The sequence below is a fragment of the Taeniopygia guttata genome, chromosome 14 (assembly GCF_048771995.1).
Source record: "Taeniopygia guttata chromosome 14, bTaeGut7.mat, whole genome shotgun sequence".
Taxonomy (NCBI): Eukaryota; Metazoa; Chordata; class Aves; order Passeriformes; family Estrildidae; genus Taeniopygia; species Taeniopygia guttata.
This window is the reverse complement of record NC_133039.1, coordinates 3,932,896-3,959,864: the sequence shown is the minus strand read 5'-3', so window position 1 is coordinate 3,959,864 and position 26,969 is coordinate 3,932,896. Positions and strand designations below refer to the sequence as shown.

General features: G+C 46.2%; 1 protein-coding gene across 3 annotated transcripts in view; it reads left to right on the top strand.

The window, feature by feature from the left end:
- TTYH3 (tweety family member 3) overlaps nucleotides 1-26,305 on the top strand; it is a 74,952-nt gene extending 48,647 nt beyond the window's left edge. Inside the window, exons 6-15 of one of the 3 annotated variants that reach the window (XM_030284969.4) lie at nucleotides 613-685; nucleotides 1,030-1,105; nucleotides 7,678-7,733; nucleotides 8,983-9,075; nucleotides 9,195-9,287; nucleotides 10,018-10,154; nucleotides 12,049-12,225; nucleotides 13,120-13,195; nucleotides 15,297-15,398; nucleotides 20,669-20,771. In XM_030284969.4, coding sequence (XP_030140829.2) covers nucleotides 613-685; nucleotides 1,030-1,105; nucleotides 7,678-7,733; nucleotides 8,983-9,075; nucleotides 9,195-9,287; nucleotides 10,018-10,154; nucleotides 12,049-12,225; nucleotides 13,120-13,195; nucleotides 15,297-15,377 — 862 coding nt within the window. In that variant the 3' untranslated portion in view covers nucleotides 15,378-15,398; nucleotides 20,669-20,771. Of the gene's footprint in view, nucleotides 1-612; nucleotides 686-1,029; nucleotides 1,106-7,677; nucleotides 7,734-8,982; nucleotides 9,076-9,194; nucleotides 9,288-10,017; nucleotides 10,155-12,048; nucleotides 12,226-13,119; nucleotides 13,196-15,296; nucleotides 15,399-20,668 lie in introns of all 3 variants that reach the window. The other 2 variants (XM_030284970.4, XM_030284971.4) reach the window with 2 other exon arrangements.
- Nucleotides 26,306-26,969: the final 664 nt, after the last annotated feature.

The window sequence follows — 26,969 nt, the reverse complement described above, 5'->3', positions numbered from 1 at the left end:
GAGCTATGTGGGATGCTTGGGTGCTGTTCAGCTGCACCAGCTTGGAGCCAAGGTGTCCTAGCAGGGGCTGTGTTCCCTCTCACCATCTGTAGCCATGTATTGCATGTACCCAACAACCTCATTTCTTGTAGACACAGGAGAGATTTCTCCAGTTTTGCATCAGTATGGTTTTGTGGGGTTTTATTTATTTAGCATATTTTTCTTTGGGTATCTTTGGACCTGGAAAATGAAGTTTAGAATGGGAACAGTGATGGGATGGGACTGTAGTCAACCTCCTGCCAATCTGCCTCCCCTACAGCCACCTCTGTGTCTTTGTGTCTTTGATTTCCCTACTGGAAATAGGACAATACTTTGCTTCCCTACTTCTCCCTTCTGCTGCAGTTCTAGGGCAAGTAATGCAGTAACCAAGAGCTGGATATGAACTCTGGATATGCTCTGGTTGCTGCTGTCCATGACATCTAAAATAGGATGGATTGTTTATCTGAGCATACAGTCAGAGGTTGATAATTTCTTGGGTTTGGTAATTGCTTTCGACTCCAAATAATACATCTTGTGAAAGGAACTGCTTGAAATCAGAGCTGCTACATCTGCCATCTGTCTGTCCTCCCACAGGGTGTGCTTGCTTGGGGTGTTTGCCCTGATTGTCAGCTGGGGATCCCTGGGCCTGGAGCTGGCTGTCGCTGTGGTAAGTGGCTCACATCCAAATCCCATTCACCCCGTGCTGCAGGTTTAGCAGACACCAGATTAATGTTGTGCTGTGCCTGTTTCAGAGCATAGCCTGATCTAAGTAACTGTCCTAGCAATTTCCATCTGGGAGAAGCCCAGAGCTGCTCCTTCTCTGTGGTGTGGTAGCTCAGAGTCCAGCACTGCTGGTTGTGTAAAGCAGTGCTGCTGGGGATGTTGATGAGAGACCTCAGCATCTGCAACACCCCTAGAATAGAAGGTTCCCTGATATTAACCTGGCTCAACTGCTCTTTGATGCTGGTGTGCTTTGATACTCCTTTTGCCCTTTGTCTTCCACCTGTCCAGGGCTCCAGTGACTTCTGTATCGACCCTGATGCTTACGTCTCCAAAGTGGTTGAAGAGAATGCAGTGCTCAGTCCTGGTGAGTGCTGGGGCTGGCTCTGGCATGGAATTCTGCAGCTGTCACACAGGAGCATGGCAGTGACTGAGAATTTGAGGCTGTGTTTGAAACAGAGGAGGTGGCATACAGTGGGAAACAAAATTTGTGGAAAAACAGCATTCTGGTCAGAAGTGTACATGTATGCATCAGAACCACCTTCAGAACCTTTCTCCTGCCTTGACCCTTAGGTGGAAATAACTGATAAGATGGACTAACAGAAGTCCCCAGATTATTGGATTATTTTGCTTTAAATGTAACACTCTTGAGGCTTGTTCTCCTCTCTAAGTGACAGAACTGTGGCAGTAGCAGTGTGCAGTTTGAGTTGACATTTTTAAAACTTGCTCTCATGTCTATATTCCTGAATCTAGCATGCCTATTTTTATAACTGTTATCAACAGTTTATATATATATTTTTTCTCTTAATGGTGGCTGTAAATAGTAGCCTCTTTGAGGGGTAAGTGAATAGGAACAGCCACAAAGAAGTATGAATTTCCCTTTCCATTATAAATGCAGTATTTTGACTGCTTTGTGTATCCTGTTCCACTTGAAGCATGTGCCTGCACCTCAGTGGCTTCCAGCTGAACCACTGATGTATTTGGGGCTTGTTGCTCCTAATTTAGACTGAAGTGGTTGGTGAGGTGAGAGGTGCCTCCAATTTGTACCTCAGTGGGGCAAAGATGGCATTCAGAACCATGGCTTAACAAAAAGGTGATTGGATGCCAGGCAGCAGAGATACAATAAGTGCTGAAAAGGGAAAGTATTTTTAGGAGTGAGTTTGCTTAGTTTACAAAGTTAACGTTTTTCCCCTGCCTTCTCTCCCTCAGCAGTTCCTTTATGTAGTTCTGTGTATGGTAAAACACAAACAGGCAATGACACTGATTTGTAAAAGGAGTGACTTGTGTTTTTTCTGGTTCTTATTTGGTGGAACCAGAGAACTTTTGCTGTGTGTGCAGAAGGTTTTGCTTAGCCAAATGCTGTCTCTCAATATGCAGCTGGTAGGAAGTTAGGTATGTAGGTATGGCTGAGGATGCAGGGATTGGAAACAGTGAAAAACCTAAATATCTGGAGGCAGAATGTAGTATAAAAGAATACGTACAGGTTGATCTTGCAACCCTGCATCTTATTTTTGGAGTGCCTTATATATTGATTTCATGGGAAGGAGATGATAGAGCCAGGCAGAGCTCTTGGCAACAAATAAATGTAGTGAGGGAAGAGAATGAGTGTTTAGCATAAGATGAAAATCCTCTTTTGGCTGTGAAGGTGACAAGGATGTGGCTTCAGGTGCCTAGCTGGTTTCCTGCCTCTTCAAGGAGGCAAATGGGTCAGTGAGGCCAAGAGGAAATATGTGATGCTACTGCCAGCTGTGTGCTGTGATAATTTGGTAACCCAAATTAGCTCTGGAGCGTGTTTGGTAACAATTAGATTGACCCTGGGAAACCAAAGAAAGGCCCTTTTGTGCTGTTCCTCCATTTCAGCTGTCCTTGTCTGCTGGGCTCCCGTGGTTTTCCATTGATCAGTAGCAATGTTCATTTGGAGGCTCACAGGCAGTGCAGGGCTGACATTCCATCCCTCCTCCCACATTCCCCAGCAGGGACAGTTGGCTCCCCAGGGGGAAAACAGGTTCTGCTCCTGCAGCAGCACCAGGGAACAGTTGTTAAAGTCCATAAATAACAGTGAAGGGGTCTGAGGGAAACGGTGAGGAGGAGGAAGAGCAGGTGCTGCCACAGGCCTGGGTCGGAAGGGTGGCCCCTCTATGGGTGCTGAGTGTGTCAGTGATGCCTCAGGCTTTAGCTTTTATATTTTTCAGATTCTCTGCTGCTTTAGTGTGCAGTTCTGAGCTTCATATCAGGGGATGGTGAGCTCTCTTCACAGAGTAGGGAGACAAAAGAATTCCTTCTCCAGCTGGGGACCAAGAACAAATGATCCAAATCTCAGGCCCAAGAGCACAAACAAGGTGGACTGAAGAGAAAAACAAGAAGGACGGGACTTCATAAGCTAAAGCTATAACTGGACAATTAAGTCCAATATGCAAATGAAGCAGAACTTATAAAAGTGAGAGACCCCATGAGCAGTCGTGCATTTTGTGGCCATTTTGGTTCATCTTGGGTGCAGCCCTGGCCTGGCTCTTGTGCTGCCCAAGGTGGATCCATTGAGGCCCTTTAATAAATCCCTGCTTTATTCTTTAGCTCTGTCCAGTCTCTGTTCTAGGTCAGCCTTCACAAGGCATCATCAGCTCCTGCTGCCAGGAGCATTGTTGAGCACCTTTTCCTTTCTCCAGAAGGAAATCTGCCCAGCTTCTGAGCCTGCCATTGCACCAGGCAGCTGCTTGGGAGATGATTGAATCTCCTCTCTTCCCCTGTGGGTTTTCACTGCTCTGTCATAGTTATGGAAATAGCTCTTTGTCCCCAATGTTGAGATCTTCCCATGCATCTGAGCAGGAAGAAAAATGCTGAAATGAGGACTACACTGTGGTAATTACACTTTTATCCTAATAAAACCTCTTTAAAATGTCTGAAATAAGTGTTGGCATCCCTTGGCTGCAGACTGTAGCATCTGCTTTGCGATTAGCTGAGCCATATGTAGGAGAGTGAGGAGCTCCAGGAGACAGGGACAGGCTGGAGCAGCATTGATGCTGTCCTCTTAGAGGGGGAGGCCCTGTTTGAAAACCCCTGGTTCTGGTGCTTTGTGCTCTCTGGGTCGCTGTCTCTGCTTTTTGGATGATGTTCTCCTACTTTAACAGCAGTATAGACACACTAAAAGAGAGTGTGGGTGGCTGGGGGGGCTCAGGCAGATCATGGAGGAAGAATCCATGGGGAGTTATCACAGATGTAGGAATCACATTTGCTGTGAGAATCACTTCAGCTGGAGCTGGCCTGACTGAGTCATCAATATTTGCAATGTGTTTTTTTCTGGTAGTTTTCACAGAAAAATAACTGAGTTGAATACTGGGCAACTAGTATGTTAATATTCTTGTTTATGTATTAATTACTGTTTTCAAACCTAAATGGAATTAATGGAGCTGAGAATAATCTGATTAAGTGCATTATTACTGTCATGCTTTTAGCTAGAGAAGTTCTTGTTTTGCAGATAAAATGTGCTGCATTAAAAAAAATGATGGGGAAAAAGGGAGGCAAAGAACTTTAATGCAGGTTTTTGGGAAAAGCAAATACTTAAATAATTTTGCAGAAGAGGCTAAGGTATATGCCTAACTCACCCCTTATTCATTAACTGAGGTAAAGCCAATGGAATTGAACAGTGCCTGTATAATCAACTCCTGCTGCTAGTGAAAAGACTTGGTGCAGCCAAGATGTTTATTTTCAAAGCAGGAGGCCATCTTCTAGTCCCATTCTTTTTCACTGATATTATGTTATTATCAGATGACTTGTTGCATAAAATTAAATAAAAAGGCACAATCTGCCTAAACAACAGGAAAAGCTTTTTCCAGATTCTCTTCCCAGAAATCTGCATGGTGAACAGACACTCTCTTCATCTGAGGGAGCTGTGAACCTCAGGGGATGGATAATGGAGCCTTTTAGCTGCGACCCAGCCCAGCTGGCCAGGCTGGATGCTGAGGCTGAGCTGCTCAGATATGAGCAGGAAGGGTTCTTGTTGTGCCCAGCCTCCTAATTGGCATCCCACTGATGCAATCTCAGAAGTCCAGAGCTGAATCCACCAAAGGATGACACCACCAGCACCTCTGCTTCCTCTCTGGAAGCAAGATGAGGACAAAGCCTCAGGTGGGGCAGTGGTGTCTGCACAGTTATTACCTGAGCTCAGAGTGCACTGCAGGAAAGAGTTTGCCCAAAGAAGTGCTCTTGAGAATCCTGCTGAGCTGATGTTGGCATTGAGAAGCTGTTTTCCTGCCTGGTGTTGTTGGACTCCTGGTTAGCAGAAAGCTTTGAGTGGAGGTCAAATGGGACAGTTACAAGCTCTTTGCTTTTACAAGAATAGGATGTATCAGAGAAATTAAATATTATGCAGAATAAATATGCAAATATTATGCACCTCTCTTTGCTGTCAGACTGATGATGCCTTGGGGAAATAAACCTCCTGGTGGAGAGCCTTACCTGGGCAAGAAACTCCAGCCAAAAGAGCTGCCTTCCTCTGACACCACAGGTGCTTTCTCTGATGATTGAACCCTCAGAGACAGCCTCATCTGGGTGTATAGGTAAAATGAGCACTGCTAAGAGAATGTTCAATTAGAGATGAAGAAGAGCTGGGAAAAGCTGTTCTAGGTGTGAGGATTTTTTTTGGAGGTAGGATCTTTTTTTCTCATTGCTCTCTGCAGACCTCACTGCCTTTTGGCAGGTGCATAATACCATTTTTGCATTTTGGCTGGGCTTTGAAGTGAGTAGTAGGTCTCCATGGTTGCAGAAGCAGTAAGTGGTTCTAGCAGCTGAAGCTGTCTTTAGTAGGAAGCTCTTCTTTCCTTTCTAGGAAAAACAGATTTTGCAAAAATAAAGCATTTTATGTGGTTCCCTTCCTTGCCTTCTGCTCCCACAATGCCTGTGCACCAGGAGTGAATCAGGAGGATTGCTGCTAGCAACAGCAGGCATGGGCAGCTACAGATGTGACCCTGCCTAACCCTTCTGCTATGAGCTAGATTGCCTAAAGGCCAGCTCCAAAACTCAGAACACCCTTTAGGAATTTTCCTTGAGAGGAAAACGCACCAGAAATATAATTATAGAAAGAAATTGCCTGGAGCTGTTAGCAAAGTGCAAAGGATGGATTAGTGTAGCTGCTTTCTGGTCAGAAATGAGATTTGGTGATGTACAGGATAGCCTCCACCAGGTTTCAAACAGGTGAAGGTTCCTCCTGCTCCTTTCTCTTTTCCTGGTGGCATGGAGGCAGGGGACATGATCCTCCTAATTTCCAGGCTGTGCAGTGCAGGATCACCTGAAGGCAGCTTCTCTGCCTGTTGTAGCCATAGATTTAAAGCTCCACAGCTCGGGTTCAGTGCAGGGCAGAGCTGCTCCTGATGGCTGTGCCATTTTGGGAAGCATGTTTTATGTAGAGTGTCACACTTGTCAGCAGCAAAGCCAGTGCTACCACAGTGAATCCTTGTTGATCCTGCCTGCCAGGGTGAAGCAAGGCAAGCATTTATTTCACTGTACTGCTTTTTGCTTCTCTTGTAACCAGCAATCTTTATCCTGAGCTTACAAGCTGCAAACTATGATATCAGGAGCTCTCATCTCTAATCTGCCCACCAGGGACAATCCAGAAGGCCCTCAAGAAACATTTCTAGAGCTCTGCATTAGCAGTAAGTCATGCAACTTATTGCACTTAAAAAGGTGACATAAACTCGATACCACTGTGGGAGCTTAGGAGAAACTTGTAGTGGTTTGTTGGTTTAAAATAAATAGGTGACAAGATCATATCTCCTTTGGGGGTCACCATGTGTGATGCTGTGGGTTGCTGTCGCTGTTCTCTCAGTGCAGGTGTGTTTTAATCCATTTTCACACAGCCATTGTGTGTGATTTATGAGCCAGGGAGGAGCAGCCCTTTCCTTGGCTCAGTGCTTGTGGACAGGCCCTGCTGTGGTCTGCCCAAAGTGAGGCACAAAGCAGCTCCTGCTGCCCTCCTGTCTGCCCAGAATTTGCTAATTGCTGTTTAGAGGCTTGGCTGGGGAGGTGTAAGTTGTCCCAGAGAAAGGGTGGGTCGGGGGGAGATGGAGCAGCTGGCAGGAGCTGCCCCAGAGCAGGCTAATGAATTATAAATAACAGCTGTCAGCCTGCATTGCCAGCACACAGGGGCTGACAGGCTGCGCTGTAGCACTCGGTCTCCAGCGTGCTGCCTTGCCAAAAGGTGCATTCAATATTTATGGGAAGCGTGGCAGAGTCAGGATGCAGGCAGGTCTGCTTCCTTCACAGCTCTGCTTGCTTCTGGTTGTGCCTTTTTACTGATTTCTGAGTTGGGACTCATCAGAATAGCTGTGCAGCCTGGAATATGCATTACTGAAAGTCACAGACAGGAGATTAAAAAGAATGCTGGTGGAGGGGAAATGCAGAGGGTTTGTGTGTTTTAGAGCATTTGTAGTCTTCACCATGCCAACATCACCCTTGATTTTGCTGAGCTGGCACGCTCATATTCGTCTGAAGAGGAACTGTAAATGTTTGAGGAATAATCTAAAGGTATTTGGATGATCAAGTCTTTCAGAGCTTCCTTCCTTGATAACCTTATTGAGGATGGCAGGGGAAAGCCTGGTATTTGTAATTTGTGTGTGCTGGCAGTTGCTGTAGTGTTGCAGAGGGCTCATGAGGGAACCAGGCTGGTTTGACTGAAGAGGAGCACAGCTGTGTCTTCAAGCCTGGAAACAAATGATGTTGTTAGCTGAGCACAGTAACAGTCTTATCTGGAAGTTCATGAGTGTATCTTTGCTGTACTGTAGTTGAACTTGCCCTAGACTGATGTCTTGTCTTGGGTTTATGTGATGGACGGTGCCAAGTTCTGAATGAAAATTTCTCAGTGTTCCATCTAACTTTAAGTGGAGCAGAGCCATACTGCAAAGCTGGGCTGATGTGTCTGGCCTGACTTTCTTCTCTTGTGTCTTACAGAGACTCTCCGCTATTACATGACCTGTAGTGCTGGGTACCCCAACCCTTTCCAGCAGGTGAGTGAAGCACCCCAACTCCTTCCACCCCTGGGTCTCCTCCCCCTGCAGGGTGCAGGTGAAGCGCTCTTGGTGCAGCATGCAGCCACTTACAGGGTGTTTGCTTTAGGGAGCACTCTGGCTCTTGGTAAAGCCTTGGCAGCTGCTTCCCAGCTGTGCAGGAGGTGGCACTGTGGTTTAGTGAGGAGTTTAATTTCATCACCACCTGCACAAGCCCAGGACACCCCTTAGAAGGGCCTGTGTGTAATGTGGCGAGGGCCATGGCTTTGTCTGTTTACAAGGCTCTTGTAAAGAGCAGCAATGTGGAGACACAGCACCACAATTAATGCCAGGTTGGCAAACTCTGTAATTCCTGCTTTGAATCTCTTCTTGAAGGTTCTTTTGGGTTAAACAGTGGTAACATTCCACTCCCAAAATGCAGCCACTTCTGTGGGTGAAGGAGTGCTTTCCACAGATGCCTCTTACAAATCTTTGAACATCCAAGGGATTTATCCTAAAGTATAAATGTGAGTCATTACTCTTTTGTGTGGGGGCAGAAGAACAGCACCTGGGCCCATTCCAAACTTTGTCGTGTGCATCAGAGGCCAGAATGGGCCCACACCACCCACCCTTTGGCAGACACCAGCTGCTTCACCATTTATATTTAGGATTTTTTTTTAAATCTTGTCTTCCTCTCTTTTAAAGGGTGGGGTAAGAACACTTGGGGCTGTGGTTTGATGCACCTCTGCCATCTGTTGCATTTCTGGTTGCTCTGTGTACTCCCTGATGTGCCATTGCATGTGAAATGGTGCTTTAAAGAGATGTGAAGGCTGCATTCTAAAACAAACAACTTCCACTGTTAACATTATGTCTTTTTCATCCATCTGATTTAGTAAAAAAATCCAGCTGTGTTCTGTGGTGAGAACTTGAGTGCTTTGTGTCTTTTCTTTCTCCTTCCCTTCTGTCCTAGAGCCAGCCCCAGCTGTGTGTACATTTTTTGTGTATGTATTTTGTTCTTTGTGGGTTTGTGTTATTTGAATTCTTTTTTCCTTTTGGTTCTTCCCTTCTCCTATCTGTCTGTACTTCTTCCAGTTTGCTAAAGGTCAAACTTAACCCTATTGCAGCTGCACTCATGTCAATTGGGACAGCTTTAACTAGTACAGATGATACTTCAGTATTTGGGAAATAGGATTTCAGTCTTTTCCCAGGAGATCTGTTGGCCCATGTGGCCTGAACTGCTGAAACGTTGCATGTTTTTTTTGTTGAGCAGAAGCTGTCAGGAAGTCACAAGGCTTTGGTAGAAATGCAGGATGATGTGTTGGAACTGATGAAGTCAGCGAGCAAAGAGCACCCCACCTCCAAGGTAACTCACCTCAAGTTTGCTCTCCCTGTTCTTTGGGGCTTCCCTCAACTTTGTACAGAACCCAGGAGCAGCTCCTGCCAAGCATTCCCTTGCCCTAATCACTGACCTGTTGTTTGCAGGAGTACCTTACTCGGATCCAGGAGGTTCTGAATTCAACAGAGATCAACTTGCAGCAGCTGACAGCTTTAGTAGACTGTCGGAGTCTGCACTTGGTGAGTTCTTGGTAACTGGGCTTGAGCTAAGAAAGAACAAAGGGAGTGTAGAGCCTGTATTAGTTTGGAGATCCAAACCTCTGGTGGAAGTTTACAACAACTTTTTACTTATTGATTATAGCAGAAAGGAGAATGACAATTTGGATCAAGTTAGCTTTGAGTTTAAAGATCAACATAGGAAGGTAGATAACATGCCTTCATACATGCATGCAGCCAGAGGCCTTCAGGTTTGGATTTTTTGTGTATAGCAAATGACTTGTTGCCTTTGCCATGGAGTGCAGTGCCTCAGAGCACTTAGAGCAGTGTAGCACAGCCTTGCTGTTGTCCTCACTGCCTCTCTGCAGGCAGAGACACAGAGAGTTCATACTTCTGTTCTTGGGCATGGGACACTGTGAGGGAGTTGGAAGGCTTAATGAAAAATGTTGTATCTTCAGTTGGGTGGATAAGTTTGCCATGGCTGTTTATTTTTCCTCCTCTTAAAGTCTTACTGTGGGTGGTTGAAAATATTTCTATGTCTAAATCCAAGCTGATCTTTGTGAGGGGAACCAAGGGTTAGATAATTTATGAAAAGCACTTGAGTCCCTGAAATTAAAATAGAAATATGCTCCAGAAAAGGGAGTGTGATGTCTCTAAGTTGTATCAGAGAGTGCAGTCTGGAGAAGGTCTTTTGAGTAAGAGCTCCGTGTTAACTCTGCAGTGATCAGGAAACTCTGCTCCTTTCTCTCTGCAGGATTACGTCCAGGCTCTGACAGGCTTCTGCTATGATGGAGTGGAAGGCCTCATCTACCTGGTTCTCTTCTCCTTTGTCACAGCCCTCATGTTCAGTTCCATTGTCTGCAGTGTCCCACACACCTGGCAGCAAAAGAGGTACAGAGAGGGTTTAGATCCTGTGGCACTGTAGAGCTCTTTTCCATTGAAGACTGCCTATTGGATTTGTGCCCATGAGCATATGGAGTTCATTTCCACATGATCCCAGGGGTGTGAGGGATGAGGCTTTATAAGCACAGGTCTAAAGAAAAAAAATATGGTTGTGTTTTGCTCTGGCTGTGGTTGATACTAACATCTGAGCCTTATTGCGCTGGAATACTCTGTGCAGAGTATTCAGTACACTGTAGGACTGTGAGTCAAGTCACATGAATGATTATAGCTGTAATATAGAGGTAAAGCTTGAACTATTGCTCTCTGTAAAGTTCTTGTTCTCTTACATTATTTTGAGGCATTTGTTCTACTGTGGGGAAGAGAATTAGAATAAGAAGCAGTTTACAATTGCCTTTGTAGCTTTGCTCATGCTGAGGTGACTAACTTGCACAGATAATTGAAAACAGGAACTGTCTTGTTGTCAATAGCATGGGTGGTGAGACACTTGCAAATTGGAACTGGTATTAATGATGATAACCAGATCAATCAGTAAGTCTTTAGCAAACCTGTGCTTCACTGACTGGCTGCTGCACCACGGGCAGCTGTTAAAATGGCACTGAGTTTTCTAATCTTGCAGAAGGGCAAGACACTGCAGCAAATTCTCTTCTGTGGTCCTGATTTTTGTGGTAAAACAGAAGGCCCTGAACAAGAGCAGGAAGCCAGAGCTGGCCCAGCCTGCAGTGCCCACAGAGAAGTGGCCTTAGGAAGTGTCAGAATATCAGAATATCCCCTGGACTGTGGCTGGCTCCTCACCTCTCACGGCTGCAGAGTCCTCACCGTGAAGAGCCCAGCAGTCTGCCTGTTGGAAGGAGAAAGGTTTGGTGGCATCTCCTGTGCTACCTCCCCCATGGGCTGCTGCCTGCCCTGCAGGCTCAGGCTGCTGCTGTGAACTGAAGGGTTCCCTCTTGCATTCCCTGGAGCACCATTTGTCCCCCAGCCTCCCTGAGGGAAGTGGAGAGTGTCGTAGTTTATGGCCTGTAAGAGACTGTGCAGGCTGCAATCCCTCGATCTTCAGTGCCACCGTGTGGTGCAGAAGCTGCAGGTGATGTTTGGGAGGTTCTAGTGATGTCCATGCTGTGTAGAACCTTTCACTAGCTTTAAGTACAGATTAAATATATTTCAGACCATGGTGCTCCACCCCCTCATTAGGGAGATGAAATAGTGTGTATTATGTAGGAGGGGCAAGAGAATACTATGGGAAGGCAGAGGGAACCAGCTGGCAAACAGTTCTGCTCTCCATTGATTTGAAATCCTGGCATTTTTGAGAAGATAAAACCTTTAGACACAAATTTTGTAACTTAGTCTCTGGAATGACTTCTGTGATTTTGCTAGAAGCTGAAGCAGACCCTTTGCCACCAGAATGAGACTTCAGAGAAGTCTACAGAGGTTTATCCTTAAGAGCTCTTTGGACATGTCTACAGGAAATGGAAGGACACAGATTGCAGTTTTGAAGGATGTTTCTGTGGGGTGCATGGCACCAGATCCCCACTGCCTCTCTTTTTTGTTGTTTGTGGGGTTTTCTGGTGCTGTACATTTCGGGATGTGTATCCATCCTCTGGCTGTACAGCTGGGCAGCGCTGCATGCCAAGCCCCGAGTGAAGCCTGCAGGGAGACTGGAGGGGATCACAGCAGTGTGCACCTCCAGATGGGATCTGTGGGAGGTCTGAGTCACTGAGGTGTGGGCTGTGTTTCACACTGCCACCCTGAGGCATCCCAAACGGGTACCAACGTGGAGGATGTGGAAGATGACTGGGAGGTTCCTAGGATTACCATGGTTTCCTGCAAACCCCACGACGTGGGGTCACTGTAGGGTTCTAGGAGGAACTTTTTCTCCTTCTTGCAGAGGCTCAGATGATGATGGGGAAGAAGAATCAGCTGCTCAAGGGAGTAGACAGACACACGATAATCTGTACAGAGTGCACATGCCCAGCCTCTATAGCTGTGGGAGTAGTTATGGCAGTGAGACCAGCATCCCTGCAGCAGCACACACAGTCAGCAATGCTCCCGTCACGGAGTACATGTGAGTATCCCCAAGGAAGCTTCTCCACATGGCTTCCTTCTCACCCCTCTTGGCTCAAGTGCTGCAAGGTTGGCACTTCTGACCAGGTGGTAAAAAGCAGTGAAGGATTTTGTTTTCTTATTGGCATCTAATGGGAGAAGGGAATAGCTTGAAAGCACTGCACTAGAAAGAGTTTTGTTAGACAGCATGCTCCAAAATGTGAACAGCTTTGTGCTCCAGTACTCGGGAAAACGTCTAAAGAAAAGAAGTAGGAAAGTATTGCCTGAGCTTCTTATTACACAATGATTCTGATCACCAGAAGACTTAGTTCTTCACACAGAGCAGTCTTGCCAGAAGCCTCCCAAAAGACTGAGAGCCAGGAAAAAACCTGTGGGCTCACTCTTTCTACAGTATTTGCAGTCACCTCTGACATCTGTTGCAGTTTGGAGCTACCTAGTCCAGATGGGATCTTCAGAGCTTTCTCCAGAAGTTCCTAACCCTGATTACATTTGGACTATCATCAGGGCCCATCTTTTTTTCGGGCTGCCACACCATTTTGTTTATCCCCTTAGACATTGTCCTCATTTTATCTCTATTTCTGCCACTTGGCGGTTCTGATGCTGCAGGGAGGCAGATTTTCACAAGGCCCTATTTTTAAATCACTTGATGTGATTCATTGTGGGCCCTTCTGAGTAAGAATGTAAAAATAGTGCCTCGATCTGAGGGAAATTATGATAGTTTTATGCCCTTGTCTGGAAAAGGGGATTCACCTGGCCTGTAAGAAAAGCTTTGCAGGAGACTAAGCTGATGCAGTCGTTCTGGGGGTGCAGATGCTCTGTCCTGTGTCCCCATCAGAGACCCTCCCCAGAGAAGCATGGCACGTGCCCCGTTACCATGTCTGTCTTCCTTTCCTAGGAGCCAGAATGCAAATTTCCAGAACCCCCGTTGCGAGAATACCCCGCTCATTGGCCGGGAGTCCCCACCTCCCTCAGTAAGTCTCTGTTTTACTGCTCTTTCTGCTTCAGCAACTTTGGGGAATACACATTTGCCACTCCTGTGTACTCCCAAGGGAGCTGATTGTGCAGCCAAACACAGGATCTGGCCCATAAATGGCAGCAGCTTGAATAGACAAGCTATGTCTCACCTGCCATAGGGAATAAAACCCCGCATTGCTACTTTGGACATTGCACAAGAAAAGACTAAATAAAACTCAGTCAATTAACACTGGTAATCCTATGGGCCCAGTCCTGCCACCACTGAAGTGCATGAGTATCTTGATGGGTGACTTCAGCAGGATGATTCACTTGCATGCAGTGTATTTGCTATCTGTGCCATTGGTTCCTCAAGTTTAAAAAGAAACTTGTTCATACTATTAATTCAGAGTTATTGCTGAACCTCTCTCCTTAATCTGCCCTAAAGAGATGGTAGGATGAAACCTGTATTATTTTTTTGTTGAGATTTTTTTTTTAAATCTTTCTTTCACAACTGTTTTACTTTCTTTGAAATCTATTTTTGTATTTATTTTCCTATGGAGGAAAAAAAGAAACTTTCATGGAAGGTTTTGGTATCTGGAGTGGCCTGATAGCCACTTCTGTATGCTGGATAAAACATGGCTTGTCTTCATGTCTGGGTAAGAACTAAATGAATCTTGCCCTCCCTCACTGGATCCTGTAAAGCTGATTTACAGCAGAACCTGGAGAACATGCCATCCCAGTGTTCACTAACTTGGTGGTGTGATTACAGAGGATGAGTAGTAAAATGCCTAATGATCAACCAGTCTTCAGGTATAGGTAAAGAAAATACACTCTGTGGTGCCTGGCTCAAACTGATGGGAAGGGGAGGAAGAGGAGGTTGGCGGATGAAGGACTAGAAACTGTGGTGGAAATGAGGGCGTCACATTCATGGTTTCACTTCAAGGGACCAGTTCATCTTGCTGTAGAGGAAGTGGAAATGTGCAGAGTTGATCCTTGTCTCTGTCCTTGGCCAGATGTCTTCCACCCTTCCCAAAGAGGTGGACGTTCCCCTTCCCCGTTTCCTGCCCCGTGCTCTGATCGCGCGCTCTGGTCGCGTTATCCGCAGCGAGATGGGCTCAGCAGAATCCCTGACCTGCTGCACTGCTGCTGTTTCCTGGGGCAGAAGGGCACTGTCCCTCTGGTACTGCCAGGGCACATGTTCCTTCCATGTCCTGCTTCCCCTTGCCCTACAGCTCTTCTGCTTCAGAGAAAGCTCATTCCCTTCCATGGGGCTGGAGTGAGGCAAGAAGTTCCCTGGTTCTTCAGTAGCTGTTTGTGTCAATACCCTGAGTGGGAGTCCGAGTCCTGGTGCCTTAGGGTGGGGTTTGGGAGTAGATAAAGGGTTTTTTTTCTTCAGAGTAACTTGAGTTGGCAGCCATCTGTGTGGGCTGTGGGGAAGTGCAGGAGCTGGGAAGGATGAGGGAGCAGCACTGCGCCCATAGAAAAGGGAGCTTCTCCCCAGATGAGAGAGGGAACCAGGCTATAGGGTAAACGTGTTTCCTGGAGGGATGTAGTAGACAGGCAGTGGAGAGAAGGAAAATGCTTTCTATTCTCATATTGGCAGGCAACAGGGAAAGGCTTTTCTGGGATTTTTGTATTTGCAGCTCTCCGTAGCAGGTGGCTGAGACCATACTGAGGCAGAAGGAATGGTAACTTTCCATAGCAAATTGTCTGTGGGAGGAGAGAGACAAAAAGGGAATACCAGTGCACACATCCCTGCCTCTTTTTGGGAGGGAGGAGAGGGAGATAACCATCCAAGTAGGTAATGTCCAGTGGACCCCAGCAGACAGAGCTGACCTATTCCATTTAGCTTTCTGTGAACAGATGGTGAAAACTGACATGTGATGATCCTGCTGCATTGTTTGTCCGTTACTTTTCCTGGCTTTTTTGTTCGTTTGTTTGTGTTTTTCCTTCTCTCATTCCTTCTGATTTCTCCTTCTTGCCACAGGGATATTCCCTTAGGTTGGTAGAGCCCACCTTGTCGCTGACACACACCACGGTTTCACTTGCTTGCACTGTGTTTTTCATGCACGTTGAGGCTGCACTCTCTTTTTCTCTCTCTTTCTTGCGTCATCACAGTTGTATTTGGCTGCCATGGACAGTAGCAGCCATATGAGCTGGCAGCTTAAGCCCTCGGACAGTGCACGGACATACTGGTAACAGCGCCCGCAAATGGAACAGGTACTGCAAAAAAGGTCCTTCTTGCTCAACCCTTCTCCACTCCCAACCGCTCCCTTCATCCCTGCACTCTTTATCCCAGGCCAATGCCTTTTATTTCTTCACATTCCTTCCCTCTGCACCTCCCACCCCATTCCCTCCTGCCAAAGGTGAAATTGAAAATCCGTTTTGGCTCTGGTGCAGACTCAAGGAGCAGGATCGACCTTCTAGAGGCTTCTGGTGCACCTTGTGAGGGTTACAGGTGCCCGTGCCTCACAAAAGCCACCTCACAGCAGCTTCAGCTTGGATTCCACACTTCAGAACTGCTTGAACACCAAGTGCTGAGTGCTGCTCAAATGTAGGAATAACCTTGCACTTCAAAAGCAACATAGAAATTCTCCCATCACAAGAAGCCATTCTCTAGAAGTAAAGAGAACCAATCTAGCAGCACTTCAGTCGGGAATGGTTGTCTTAATTCAGCTTTTGGCTCTCCTTGAGCCCTACTGCTGTTCTGCTTGTCCTTAGTAGTCATAACACGCAAAACCATCAATACCTGGCTGCCACAAGCTTTCAGCTCATTTGTAGGATTTCTGATTTTAAACTGTCCAGGAGAGTTACTTAATTGCCTGTCAGATCTGTGTGCAGCTTTTCCTTTTATCCTCACATTTAAGGTCAGACAGGAGCAATTTTTTTTTAAAGAAAGCTTCTCTAAGGGTCCGGATATAATCACTAAGGTCTGTTTCATTCTGTTTCAAGACCTTTTACTGTTTTGTTTGTTCTCTGTGTGTCCAAATCATCCCACCCATGTCCTTCAGACTCTGTGAGCAGGGCGCTCCTAGTACCATTTCCCTGTCTGCATTCCTCATGGGCTGCAGTTGCTGAAGTTCTCCAAGACAGACAATGTTTCCTCCCTCATGACAAAGCCACATGCCCACAGAAAGAGGAGGTGGTCTGCATTTTGGGGGGTTGTTAGTTTGGTTAAATACAGGGTATGGTTAGGGACAGTGCTCCTTCAAGGGAACCACAGTCACGCAGTGCCAGGAGGGTGCTGGTTCCAGTGGGAGCAGGGAGCCTGTTGCTTTTGGCTGGTGCAGTCATATCTTGCATTCTCTTCCCAGAAATACATGTCCATAAAGCTGCTGCTGTTCTTTCTTCTCTGCTTCCTCTTGTTGGCACTTCTCTCAGCCTTGCACTGGATTCCTTTCTGTTCTGTTGGTGCTTGGTCTGCATTCCTGCTGCTCCTTGCTCTCTGCCTGCCTGCCTGGGGACTGCTGGGAGGGGGCTGGATCGGGTGTCTTGGTGCCTCTGCCTTGGTGCATGAATGCAAACAACCTTGCCTGAAGCATGGTGCCAGCACCCTTGAAAGGCTCGCAGCTTTCTTCAGTCTTAAGTCTTGCTAAGACTGCTCCTGGGCCTCAGCTTGTGGTGGGTTTTCTGCTCTGTTGCTCCTGTAGGTGGTATTGTAGCAATGCTAGATGGATCTGTTCCATGAAGTAAAATATTGGTGACGGTGGGGAAATTCTAGGAGCTTCATTCTAGACTTGAAATCCCTGGGCTGGAACATGACCTGATCCCAGTCTGCACTGTCTTCTGTTTATCTGTGGTCCCACCCGAGCTTAATGTGGCTGTCTGAAGGGCTATGGAAAAGGCACTGCATTCTTTCCAGGGCCTTAAAAACAAACAAAACCAACAGAGGCTCTGTTCTTTGGACTTGAAAGACTTAAGTCCCTTTGAATTAAGAACCCACTGGCTAGAATTAGCTGTTTCCCTGCATCTTGTACCTCCCATACATAATAACACCAAACCCTCTGTGTTTACTGTGCTCTAGCTGTTTGAGATCAACCTTTCAGAACTTGAATCCAGAAGCTTTGGTCTTTATTGCATTACCTGAACAGCTCTGGCAGAAAATCAAAGTCAGGGTAGCTCAAGAGAAATTCACGTGGGTTTTTAACCACAAATAGTAAATGGTTTGTACTCAGTCATGGTTTCGTATAGTAAGTGATCTTTCAGCATAGCTTAGCTAGCTTTGAAGTACTCATGGATTTCATAGGAGTCAGTAGAATTTATGGCCTCTAAAACTAATTGATTATTCCTTAAAATGATGGGTTTTTTGCAACCAATGATTCCTTTGTGCCCAGGCTATGTGTGTTAAGTGCCTAACTAGTATGTGCTGGCAAACCACACCTATGAAAGTTTATACCCTCAACAAGGCTGAATGTGAAGGCAGAGACTTTTATTTTCTTTGGAGAAATACAAAAATAACCCTGTGTGCGATCAGCTGTGTTTGTTGAAGCTGCCTGGTAAGTGACTGAGAGGTGCTGTGTTGAATAGCACGGGCAACCAGCAGGAATGGTAACAAGAACTCTTTCAGGTGCCCTTCTTGGGGAAGCTGAGAGCGAGGTGGAGTTATGGGGTGAAACTTGTCCTCTGTGCTGTTTCTGAAAGGGTAAATGAGGGTGTATAGGCACATGGGTACTTCCAGTGAGTGTGCTGGAAGAATGGCTGAATTGTGCGTGTTCTTTAACCTTCTATGAAAGCTCCTCTTTAAAGGAAACTAAATGCAACTGTGAACTTGACAGCTGTGGGCCTCAGAGTGGAGTCCAAGCCCTCCTTGGTCTGAATTGTGCTCAGGCTTTCTGTCTTTAGAATCACTTTTTAAAGGAGTTTAAAACATAGTGATTTTTTTAAAAGCAACTGAAGACTTAATTACTTTAACTCTGGATGATATAGTCTGATTTCATATCCAAAAGTGGCAAGTGTCTGCTGATAAATCTTCATCTGCTGGCCTGTCCAGATGTTGGGACCTGTGTGTTCCACAGCATCTTTCCTCTGCTTCCCCGCAGAGGGTGCAGAGAAGGAATGAGGAAGGGCTGCAGCATGTGGAGAAAGCACTTGTACCTGGAGGGTTTTGCTGTGGCTGAGACCCAGAGCACGCTGGTAGAGCTGTGCTGTGAGAGGTGCACAGTGCAGTGTTGGCTCTCTACTGCCAGGTTTCTGTCATACTTACCATGGCCCTTAAAAACACACATAACAGAAGGAGGAACTGGTTCAGTTGAACTGGGAAGAGGTACAAAGGTGCAGAAATCCTGAGTTAAGGAGAGAACATCAGCCCTAACTCTGACTACTCTGAGTCTTGATTTGTTCCTTGTGGTGGATTTGCAGGTAGGTTTGAATGTAAAATACTCTCTGCTTGACTCTCCAGATCTTGTGTTCCTGGTTACTTTGTTTTAGTGACACTTAAACAACTGTGGGGTCTTTGGTTTTTGGAGGAAGGAGGGAATTCTTTTCAACTTCTCCCACCATGATAGGTGTACTTTGTCCTCTTGATTTTAATGCTTTAAAGAAAGTTTAAATTGTATGTTGTGTGCTGAACCCATATGACTAGTCCAGAAAGATGCACAATAACCTATCATTATCTGAGATTTTTATTTTTCAAAATATTTCCCACAAAACTTTAGCACCTGGAAAACTTCTCTGTCCATACTCATCTCCTATCACATGTCACTACAGAGAATGCAAATGGAAAATGAGCACTCAAATGCAATTTTCCTTCTAAGGCCCTCTTCTTAGCATGAGGCTTGGCTGGTAATTTCAGCATTGCACTACCTGAAATGTGCCCTAATTACTCTATGAGAAAGTTCTTTGACTTCTAAACCTCTCTGATGATCTTGGGTTATTCTCCTATGTATTAATAACACCCTAAACTTTATTTCTGAAACAGTAATCACATTTAATAAACTGTATAGATTATTGTCCTTAAAGTAGCTCAGCTTGCCATTTTCTATCTTCTGCCCTCTCGCTGACAAAATATACATCTTAGAAAAAACAGATGTACCCTTTGTCTTCTAAATATAGATGCCATTTCTGGGCCAGAGTTTTATATTAAGATCCATGTTCTGAAAAAAGTTTTCCAGTTATGGAAGACACTAAAAGCTGAGTGTGCAAGTAAGCCACAGGTGTCTTCATCTTGTGCTGCTGGGATCAGCTCTGCCAGAGGAGCAGTTTCTCTCTTCTATTGTGCAGGGGTTCGACCCAGGTCAGTCTTTGAAGGAAAACTGATAAAATACTGTTAATTCTCTAAAAACCCCCGTGGACAGCTGAGCTTTTGAGAGTCTAAAGATGCCTCATAATGTTCTTTCCCAGTGGGCAAGATAAATCATACCTCCTGGTGTGGAACTGCCTTTCAGTTGTCTCTGCCAGCTTAACTGGCTATTTTACGTGGTGTGGTTTAAGAGGTGATAAAAAGTCAGTATGCTGAAGAGCACTCTTGGGAAGTAAGCTGTGGATATTATAGAATTATTCAGGCTCCAGAGGGTATAGAAAGAGGAATGAAATGTGTCCTCATTGCTTGGTTGTTAATACTGGGGTAGCAGAGCCCAGAAGACATCGAGCACATTGGTGTAAAGAGGCAAAGTCCTGTTCTTACTGCTGGATATTGTTCACGTGGTTTTCAGCTCATTATTCAAAGCTGAATGACACATGTTACCTCAGTAGCTTCTGGGAGCTGTTTTGGATTACCTTGCTTAGAATAAAAAAGAGAATAAGAGCATCACCACCACCTCAAATCAAACTAACCTTCATCTTTCTGACTTGCTCTTCTCACCCCCACACTGGAGTCTCTTCTGCTGCTGCACAGTGCACAGCTTGGATCCCAAACCACAGTGGGCTGTCACCTACCTGATAACTTGCCAATATCATCCTGTTTGATGGCAGCCTGTTTCCAGCCTGATAGGGTCTGTTCTTTCTTGGACATAAATTGTTTAGTTATTCCTCACTTTTCTTTCAAGCTGCCCATCCATGGCATGTGCAGTCTTCTGATGCCCTCGTTGCTATAAAATGCAATGTGAAGATGCAGTGAGCACCCATTTTCTTTTCAGCCTCATTTTCTGGCATGGTTGAAAGCAGTAACATCACTAAGAGAGGATGAAAGCGTGGGGTAGGTTTTTACATCTGCATCATTCCCATTTCTCTCTCTTCTCCCAAGCAACATACATCATGTTTTGACTTAGTGGCTGTTGGATTTTCTTCTCTAGGCAGCTTGGATAAATCACCAGCACATCTGCACTGACCTGGCCAGCACCCCTGCAGCAGACTGGCAGAATGTTACTCAGAGTGAACCATGCAGTGACTTGTTAAACTTTCCTCTTAAGGCTGAGTCAGCAGCTCCTTGAGATGCTTGCTGTAAATATACACCATATTATGCTGAGAAGTGGTAGAAATCGTGACATTAGTCATTCTGACTTAACTTTCTGTTTGTTTGTTTTGTTTTTTTGTCTTGTCTTTTCTTTCTCCAGTACACCTCCAGCATGAGAGCCAAATACCTCGCCACCAACCAACCTCGTCCAGATGCTGGCAGTGTGCATTAAAATGAAAAAGCAAAAGCAAAAAACAAAAAAACCCACACAAACTAAGAACAAAACCCACACATGCAGTCAGACTAAACAATGTGCCAACTGCTGTGCCCCTGTGCTGTCCTTGTGGAACAATCCTGCTGTTCTGCCCAAAATCTAGTGCAGCTCCTGTTTCTCCAGTCCAGACCACCCTTCCAGCCTGGTACCTGGCCACTGAGTGGAATCTCCTTTTGAATTTAAGCCTTCACCTTGTAGTACAAGAGAGCAAATGTGTGCTGGCCAACAGCTGACAGCACCTGGGCAGGAACCTGGGTCCCCCCAGCCCGTGGGCCAGCTCACCAGAGCAGCCTGGCAGAAACAGGTGGTGAATATCTTCTGCCCCCTTCTTCCCCCCTTCTGTTCCAAGAGGGACTTGGTGAAAGATGGTGGTAGATCTTCTTCACTTCTGCAGTGGGACCAGCAGCCTGTCAGACACCGAAGAAGCAGGACTGGGTGCCTGTGGCTGCTGTGCAGCGAGGGAATGCTGAGGGGATGCACAGCACAGCGTCTCGGTGGGAATCCTCTGGTGCACTGCCCTGGGTGAGGGAGGAGGGAACTCCTGCCTCGTGGTGCCACTGCATATCCATTGGAATTTGCTCTAGAAGAGCAAACCATTTCACTACCCCGGTTAACCTTTTTTTCTTTTTAAGTCCATTGAGAAAATGCCTTTTTCTTTCCCTCTGTATCTATCACGTGAATTCTTGAGGAGGAGCAGGGGGGCCCAGCACCAGTCAGTGACCCTGTCCACTGCTCTGGACCTGAGCTCTCTGCTCCATCAGGGAAGCCCAGGTATTTGCAGATGGCATTCTGGGTGCTGCCTTTCCTAGGCTGACACAGATCAAACAAGAGCCAGCCACTCACTTGGTGCCAAATTTTTCCAGGGAAAGACTTTTAAGACTTTATGGGAGGTATTTTTGCACTAAAGAGTTTTGGCTCTCTGATGCTAGATCTTATGGGACAGTCAGCTTGCAAAAGCAAGAGAAACTGGAAGCACCAATGGATTTATAGCAAATGCAAGCTCCCCCGTGGGAACGACCTGTGAACTCCGCTGGACTTTCTTTTTTTCCTTTTTTATAAACCATAATATCTACAGCACAGGGTTGCTGAAATGGCATTGAAGGAGGTTTTTGGAGCCTCATTCAAACAAACTCACAAGATTGTCAGTGTATCTTCTGTGTTTAGAGTCTGAAACCCTCGACAACATTGTGACTGTCAGAACAGATTTATATTTTATTCTATTTTGTTTAGTTTTCAAAGGCACATTGCTAACCACTATCTGACCATACTAATGCACATGTAAGGCATTTTCTAGACGTGAGGCAGAACAAGGCTTGCAAAGGGGCAGCTGGGTGCCTGCAGAGGGCAACATCCTTCACTGGTGCTGTACTTCCCACTGAAGAGCAGTGCTCCAAAGGGCACTGGCAGCTTCCTGCTGGAAGAGGAGACTGCCTCTTGGGAGGTACTGTCAACTACTGCCCTTTCAGTAGGGTAACTATAATGTTCCTTTTTGTCTTTTTACCTCTTAGTAGGGGCATCTTAGCAGAGCTGCTGAGCATTATATTAAACAACTGGCAGAGGAAATTGAGTGGGACACATCTCTCAAACTGGAGTGGAGCTGTTGGCAGAGGCATTGTCACCTCAGTGGTGTTCAGACTTGGTGTTTGTTTCCCCCACGTTTGCAGTTTGGGGCACAGAATTACCAACCTGCCTTTACTCAAGTCAGTTGCCTTCTTGCAGTGAGGTGGGAACTGCTCCTGGCAGGCAGCTAAACAGGCTGGAGGGATCTGCTGGGAACTGGTACCAGCCCTGTGGCACAGCAAGCTTTGAGACTCCTCCTAAGACAGAAACCACTACTAAACTGCAAGGCCAGCTTTACCATTCGAAGGAGTGTGAGACAGGGAGGAGGCATCACCATGCAGACAGGAAGAGAAGGGTTTGGAATAAACTTCACGCTTCACCGTAAATCTCTGGAAGCAGGATGTTCTTGCTCAGGACTGAGTATGCCCTTTCAAACACGTTGGATGGGCTTCACACTGAAACATTACCTCTGTTTTATCAAATAACAAGGGCAGGGAAACTTGGTCACAGGTGATAAGGAGGGACACTGTGGCTCACCAGCCCCAGGGTTTCCATCCTGTCTTAGAGCCTAGCAGGAGATGTGGGTGTGCAGGGTGTGGTGAGGTGATCTTGCAGGGCCCCAGGCACCCAACTGTTCTCTGGGGGGAACCCCAACCTTTCCCTCACTTTGAAGAAAGAATCAAGAGCCATATAAACCTTATTAAGACTGAGTTGTTCTGCCATCATCCCTCCTTGCAAGGACGCGCTCCGATTGCTACTCATATTATCAATTTTAGGGGAGCTGCCCTGAAATCTGTGGCCCAGTCCTGCTGGTGGAAGGCCAGTGTTTTGGAGGCTGGAGGGTGTGGGGAGCCCTGTGAAAATAAGTGCTTCTGTGTACCAACTTCTGTGTGCACAGAACGCACCCTGAACCCGCGTCTGACTGCACTTCGGGCTGGGTCTAAATTGTCACCGTGGCATTGTCTGTGCCACACAGAAACAGGAGTGAGCCTTTGTTTGCAGCATCTAACAGAGCAGCCACCTTGACCTACTTCCTTCCAAGGTCTGGCATAGCCACTTCCAACACCCAGAACAACTTGACAGTGTTTGGGGCTCGCAACAAGGCACAGCTGTGGAGATACGTACTCTGACTTCAACATATAACTGGAAAGAATGTTATGGAGATAACATTTTGCTCTCTGGAGGCCAGCACAACGTGACTGCGGTGTGAGCAGTGTACCTGTGTCCAGCCAGCACTTCCTTTACTTGACATGGATATTGCACTTTTGTAAAGCATCCTGGAACTCTGCTGCCCTGCTGCATGCTGTGCAGAGCGCTGGATAGGAAACACAGACAAATGGGTTTCTTTTGGTTTATTATTATTATTACTACTACTTTTTGGGGTTCTTTTCCTTTTTTTTTTGTTTTACTGGAACCTTGAGCAACAGTGTGGCATTTCTGCAGGCTGGTCTGAATGGATCTGCTGAAGAACAGATGGCCTTTGCCTATTCTTATGGCTGCGATATAATCAGTCTCATCCATGTGGTCACATTTAGTCTGAGGAGGGGACTTTGAAAAGCCAAGATCTCCCAGACTCTGTGCCTCCCTCTCGGGTGAACAGCAGGTGCTATCTGGCAAAGACTCATCTGTTCTGGATGGCATTTATGGTTGAGGGAGTCCAAACTCTTCAAGCTGCAGGAGGTAAAGCTGTAGAGACTTCTCTCTCTTCCATCGTGTCTCTCTGTTTTTAATGTGACAAAACGCCGAGGCCATATCACTTGGTGTGTCCCAGCTGACCTTATCGGACATTTCTCATGTTGCTGGTTGCTAGAAAAAGGGTCCAGAAGTTGGAGGAGCTGAGATTGGCCTCTGGACACCTCGCTGACTGCAGAGTGGACGGCAGCTTGTCCGGTTGAAGGTGACTGCATCGGTGAAGACACTTCATGTTACTTTTTCAGAAGCACAAATGTGGTCATTGGCTTGTCTGGTTGGCTTGGTTTATTTCCACTGCATCATCATGTGTGAATGACACTTTCTTTTGGAACTGAGAACTCTTCCAAGCACACAAACATCTCCACAATGTGAAATGTAAATAGCATGTTGGACTCTTGTGTCCAGTGTTCAAGACTGCATTGTAATTGTAAAGGAAATCAAATCAAGACTTGGCTGTGAATTTCTTGTGCTGTCTTGGGAATTATAACTGTAGTGTTTGTATCCTGTATGTATTATTAAACTGAGTTCATTCTGTGTGCTGATAAAAGGGTTCAAGCTAAGATTTTTAGCGTGCATCCATGTATCCAAATGTGAAGGATGGAGTGCTCCCTTCCCCTCCTGTCCTTTTTAAGTTTTCTCCATTTGATAGGTGTTGATTTTCCGTGTACAGTCATCTCAGCCAAGATGCAAGGGATGTTCATTTGAGTGCTTTGAGGGGGACACAGTGCATGGGGTTTTAGGTGATCCTAAGTCAGGATTTCCATAGCAGTTCCCTGAAACCACGTGAAAAGTTTGGCCTTTCTGAGAGTGAAACCATTTCTCAGGGAGCTGCTCAGCCATTGCTCATGAGAGCTTTGGGTGCTGCAGGGTGGTGGGAGACAGGAGTGGGTGGGTGCCCCAGAGCAAGGTGCAGGTACCTGTGGGATGTCCCCTTCTTTCCCTCCGAGCAGCCACTGAAATACCATTCTGAGCCCTTTGAAGAAGAGAGAAGTGTCTTGGCTTGTCGATCCCTGCCACCCCCCCAGTTCCAGAGGAGATGAGGTGGGTGGGTTTCCTCTGAGCTGTCTTTGAAGTACTGCCTGCCTGGGCTCCAAGGAGCAGCCAGGGTCTTCCCCAGCTCAGCAAGTGTCAGTTCCACTTGGTGAACACCTCTGGGTGGGAGGAGAAAAGCCCTCCAGGGAGGTACTGAGGAGCAGATCTCAAGCCTTGAGACAGACTTGACAAGGCTTGGTCTGTACCTCCTTCCATCAGAGCCTACCTCCCTTTTCCAGAAATTGTGTGCATGCTATGGATGGCTTCCCTGGGCAGCTCAGGAGGCCCAGCAGAAGCGTGGGATGTTTTGGTAGTAGTTCCTAGGTGGCTGACAAGTGGTTTGTGCTTTTGGGAGGGGTGGGATCTCTGCCAAGCCGTGATGGTGAGCGTGCTTGCCCAGCTGGGACACAAGGGATGGGTTCCTGGTGGCCTGGAGCTCCCGGATGCTCACCCAGCCCCTGTGGCTGCATGAACAAAGTGGAACATAAATTGATGTACAACCAGAAAGTTCAAAATACTCCATTCCTAAAGAGGATAACTGTAGCATGAAGCTCTTCGGTGCTCTGTGTATTTGATACCACATTGCTCCTCACTATGCAATTCCCAACTCCTTCCTTCCTGTTCCTCTTCTAATCTCACACCAAGACTTCTCCAGCGGCCTCTGCCCAGGAGGCTGCTGAAGTCCCAGAAAAGCCTCATTTCTTCCATTGTCCTCTGCACTGGGTGCAGCCCAGCAGTCACGTCGCGTGCCTCAGGTCCCTTGGTAACGGGAGGCCCCATGAGTTTTATTCACATCATTCAGAGGGAAGTTTATTTTCTTGGACACTGTGCACAGAAACCTAATGGTGAACATGTACCTGGCCTTTTTGTAACTTCTCTGTTTTGTTTTGTTTTTGTTTTTTTTTTCTTCTTCTTAACCATAATGGTTGTATATCATACCACTTTATATACATATATAATATATAAATATATATAATTTTTTTTAAACTTCGGACCTGCTAGTTTCTTTCAAGTGTTCCTGCACTTACCCAAAATGTTTTTAAATTGTGAAGATTAAAGAGGATTGAGCCCATTTTTGTATCTTTACTTTTAATTCTGTAGTTCTCTTGATTGTAACGTAGCTATTTTTTACTGTAACTTTTTGGTTTGCAAATACTAAACAAAAAAACCTAAATGTAATATCTGTGGTTTCTATTCAGCTTGGGTTTCATGTTTTAAAAATAAACGATTTAAAACCACTGTTCCTGGTTATTGATCTGTATTTTCTCCCAGTGGGGCTGGGCTGGTGGCTGCTGTGGGGATGTCCTTGTACCTGGGGGCAGGAGATGCTGGAGCAACCATAGGACACAGCAGCCTGGGAGATGTTCTCCTGTGCCCAATGTGTTTTAACTCCTTCAGGCCCTTCTTGCTGCTTTGATTATTCCCCACTGGAGCAGCAGGAAACACGAGTGGTTCATTTCAAGTACAAATACAAGAAGTGTGGAAAAGTGGCCTGGGATGGTGCCCCAGCAGCTCAGCCCTGTCAGAGGGGAGGAAGATGAAACTCTGCATGGGCTCACCCTGCTCAGTGCTGCCCCAGGGTATCCTGGGTTTCTTTTTAGTTCTCTTTGTGCAGTTCTCTGATCACAGGCCCACCACCACATCACTATCGCTTAGTAAACTGAAACCTTTACCTTCCTCTAATTTTCCTGGTCTGTTTTCTGCCTGATCCTGCCAGTCAAAGGAGGCATTGGGTCCTGCCCCCATCCTGTGCTATTCTTGCCCTGACCTCAGTCACTCCCTTCCTAGGTGTGAGGATAAGCAATAATTCAACCCTGTCTTTGTAAATGTTATGGGGTTTTTTTGGTTTTTTTTTTTTTAATGCTGTGAGTATGGCTGAAACCCACACCAGTGCTCTCAAGTC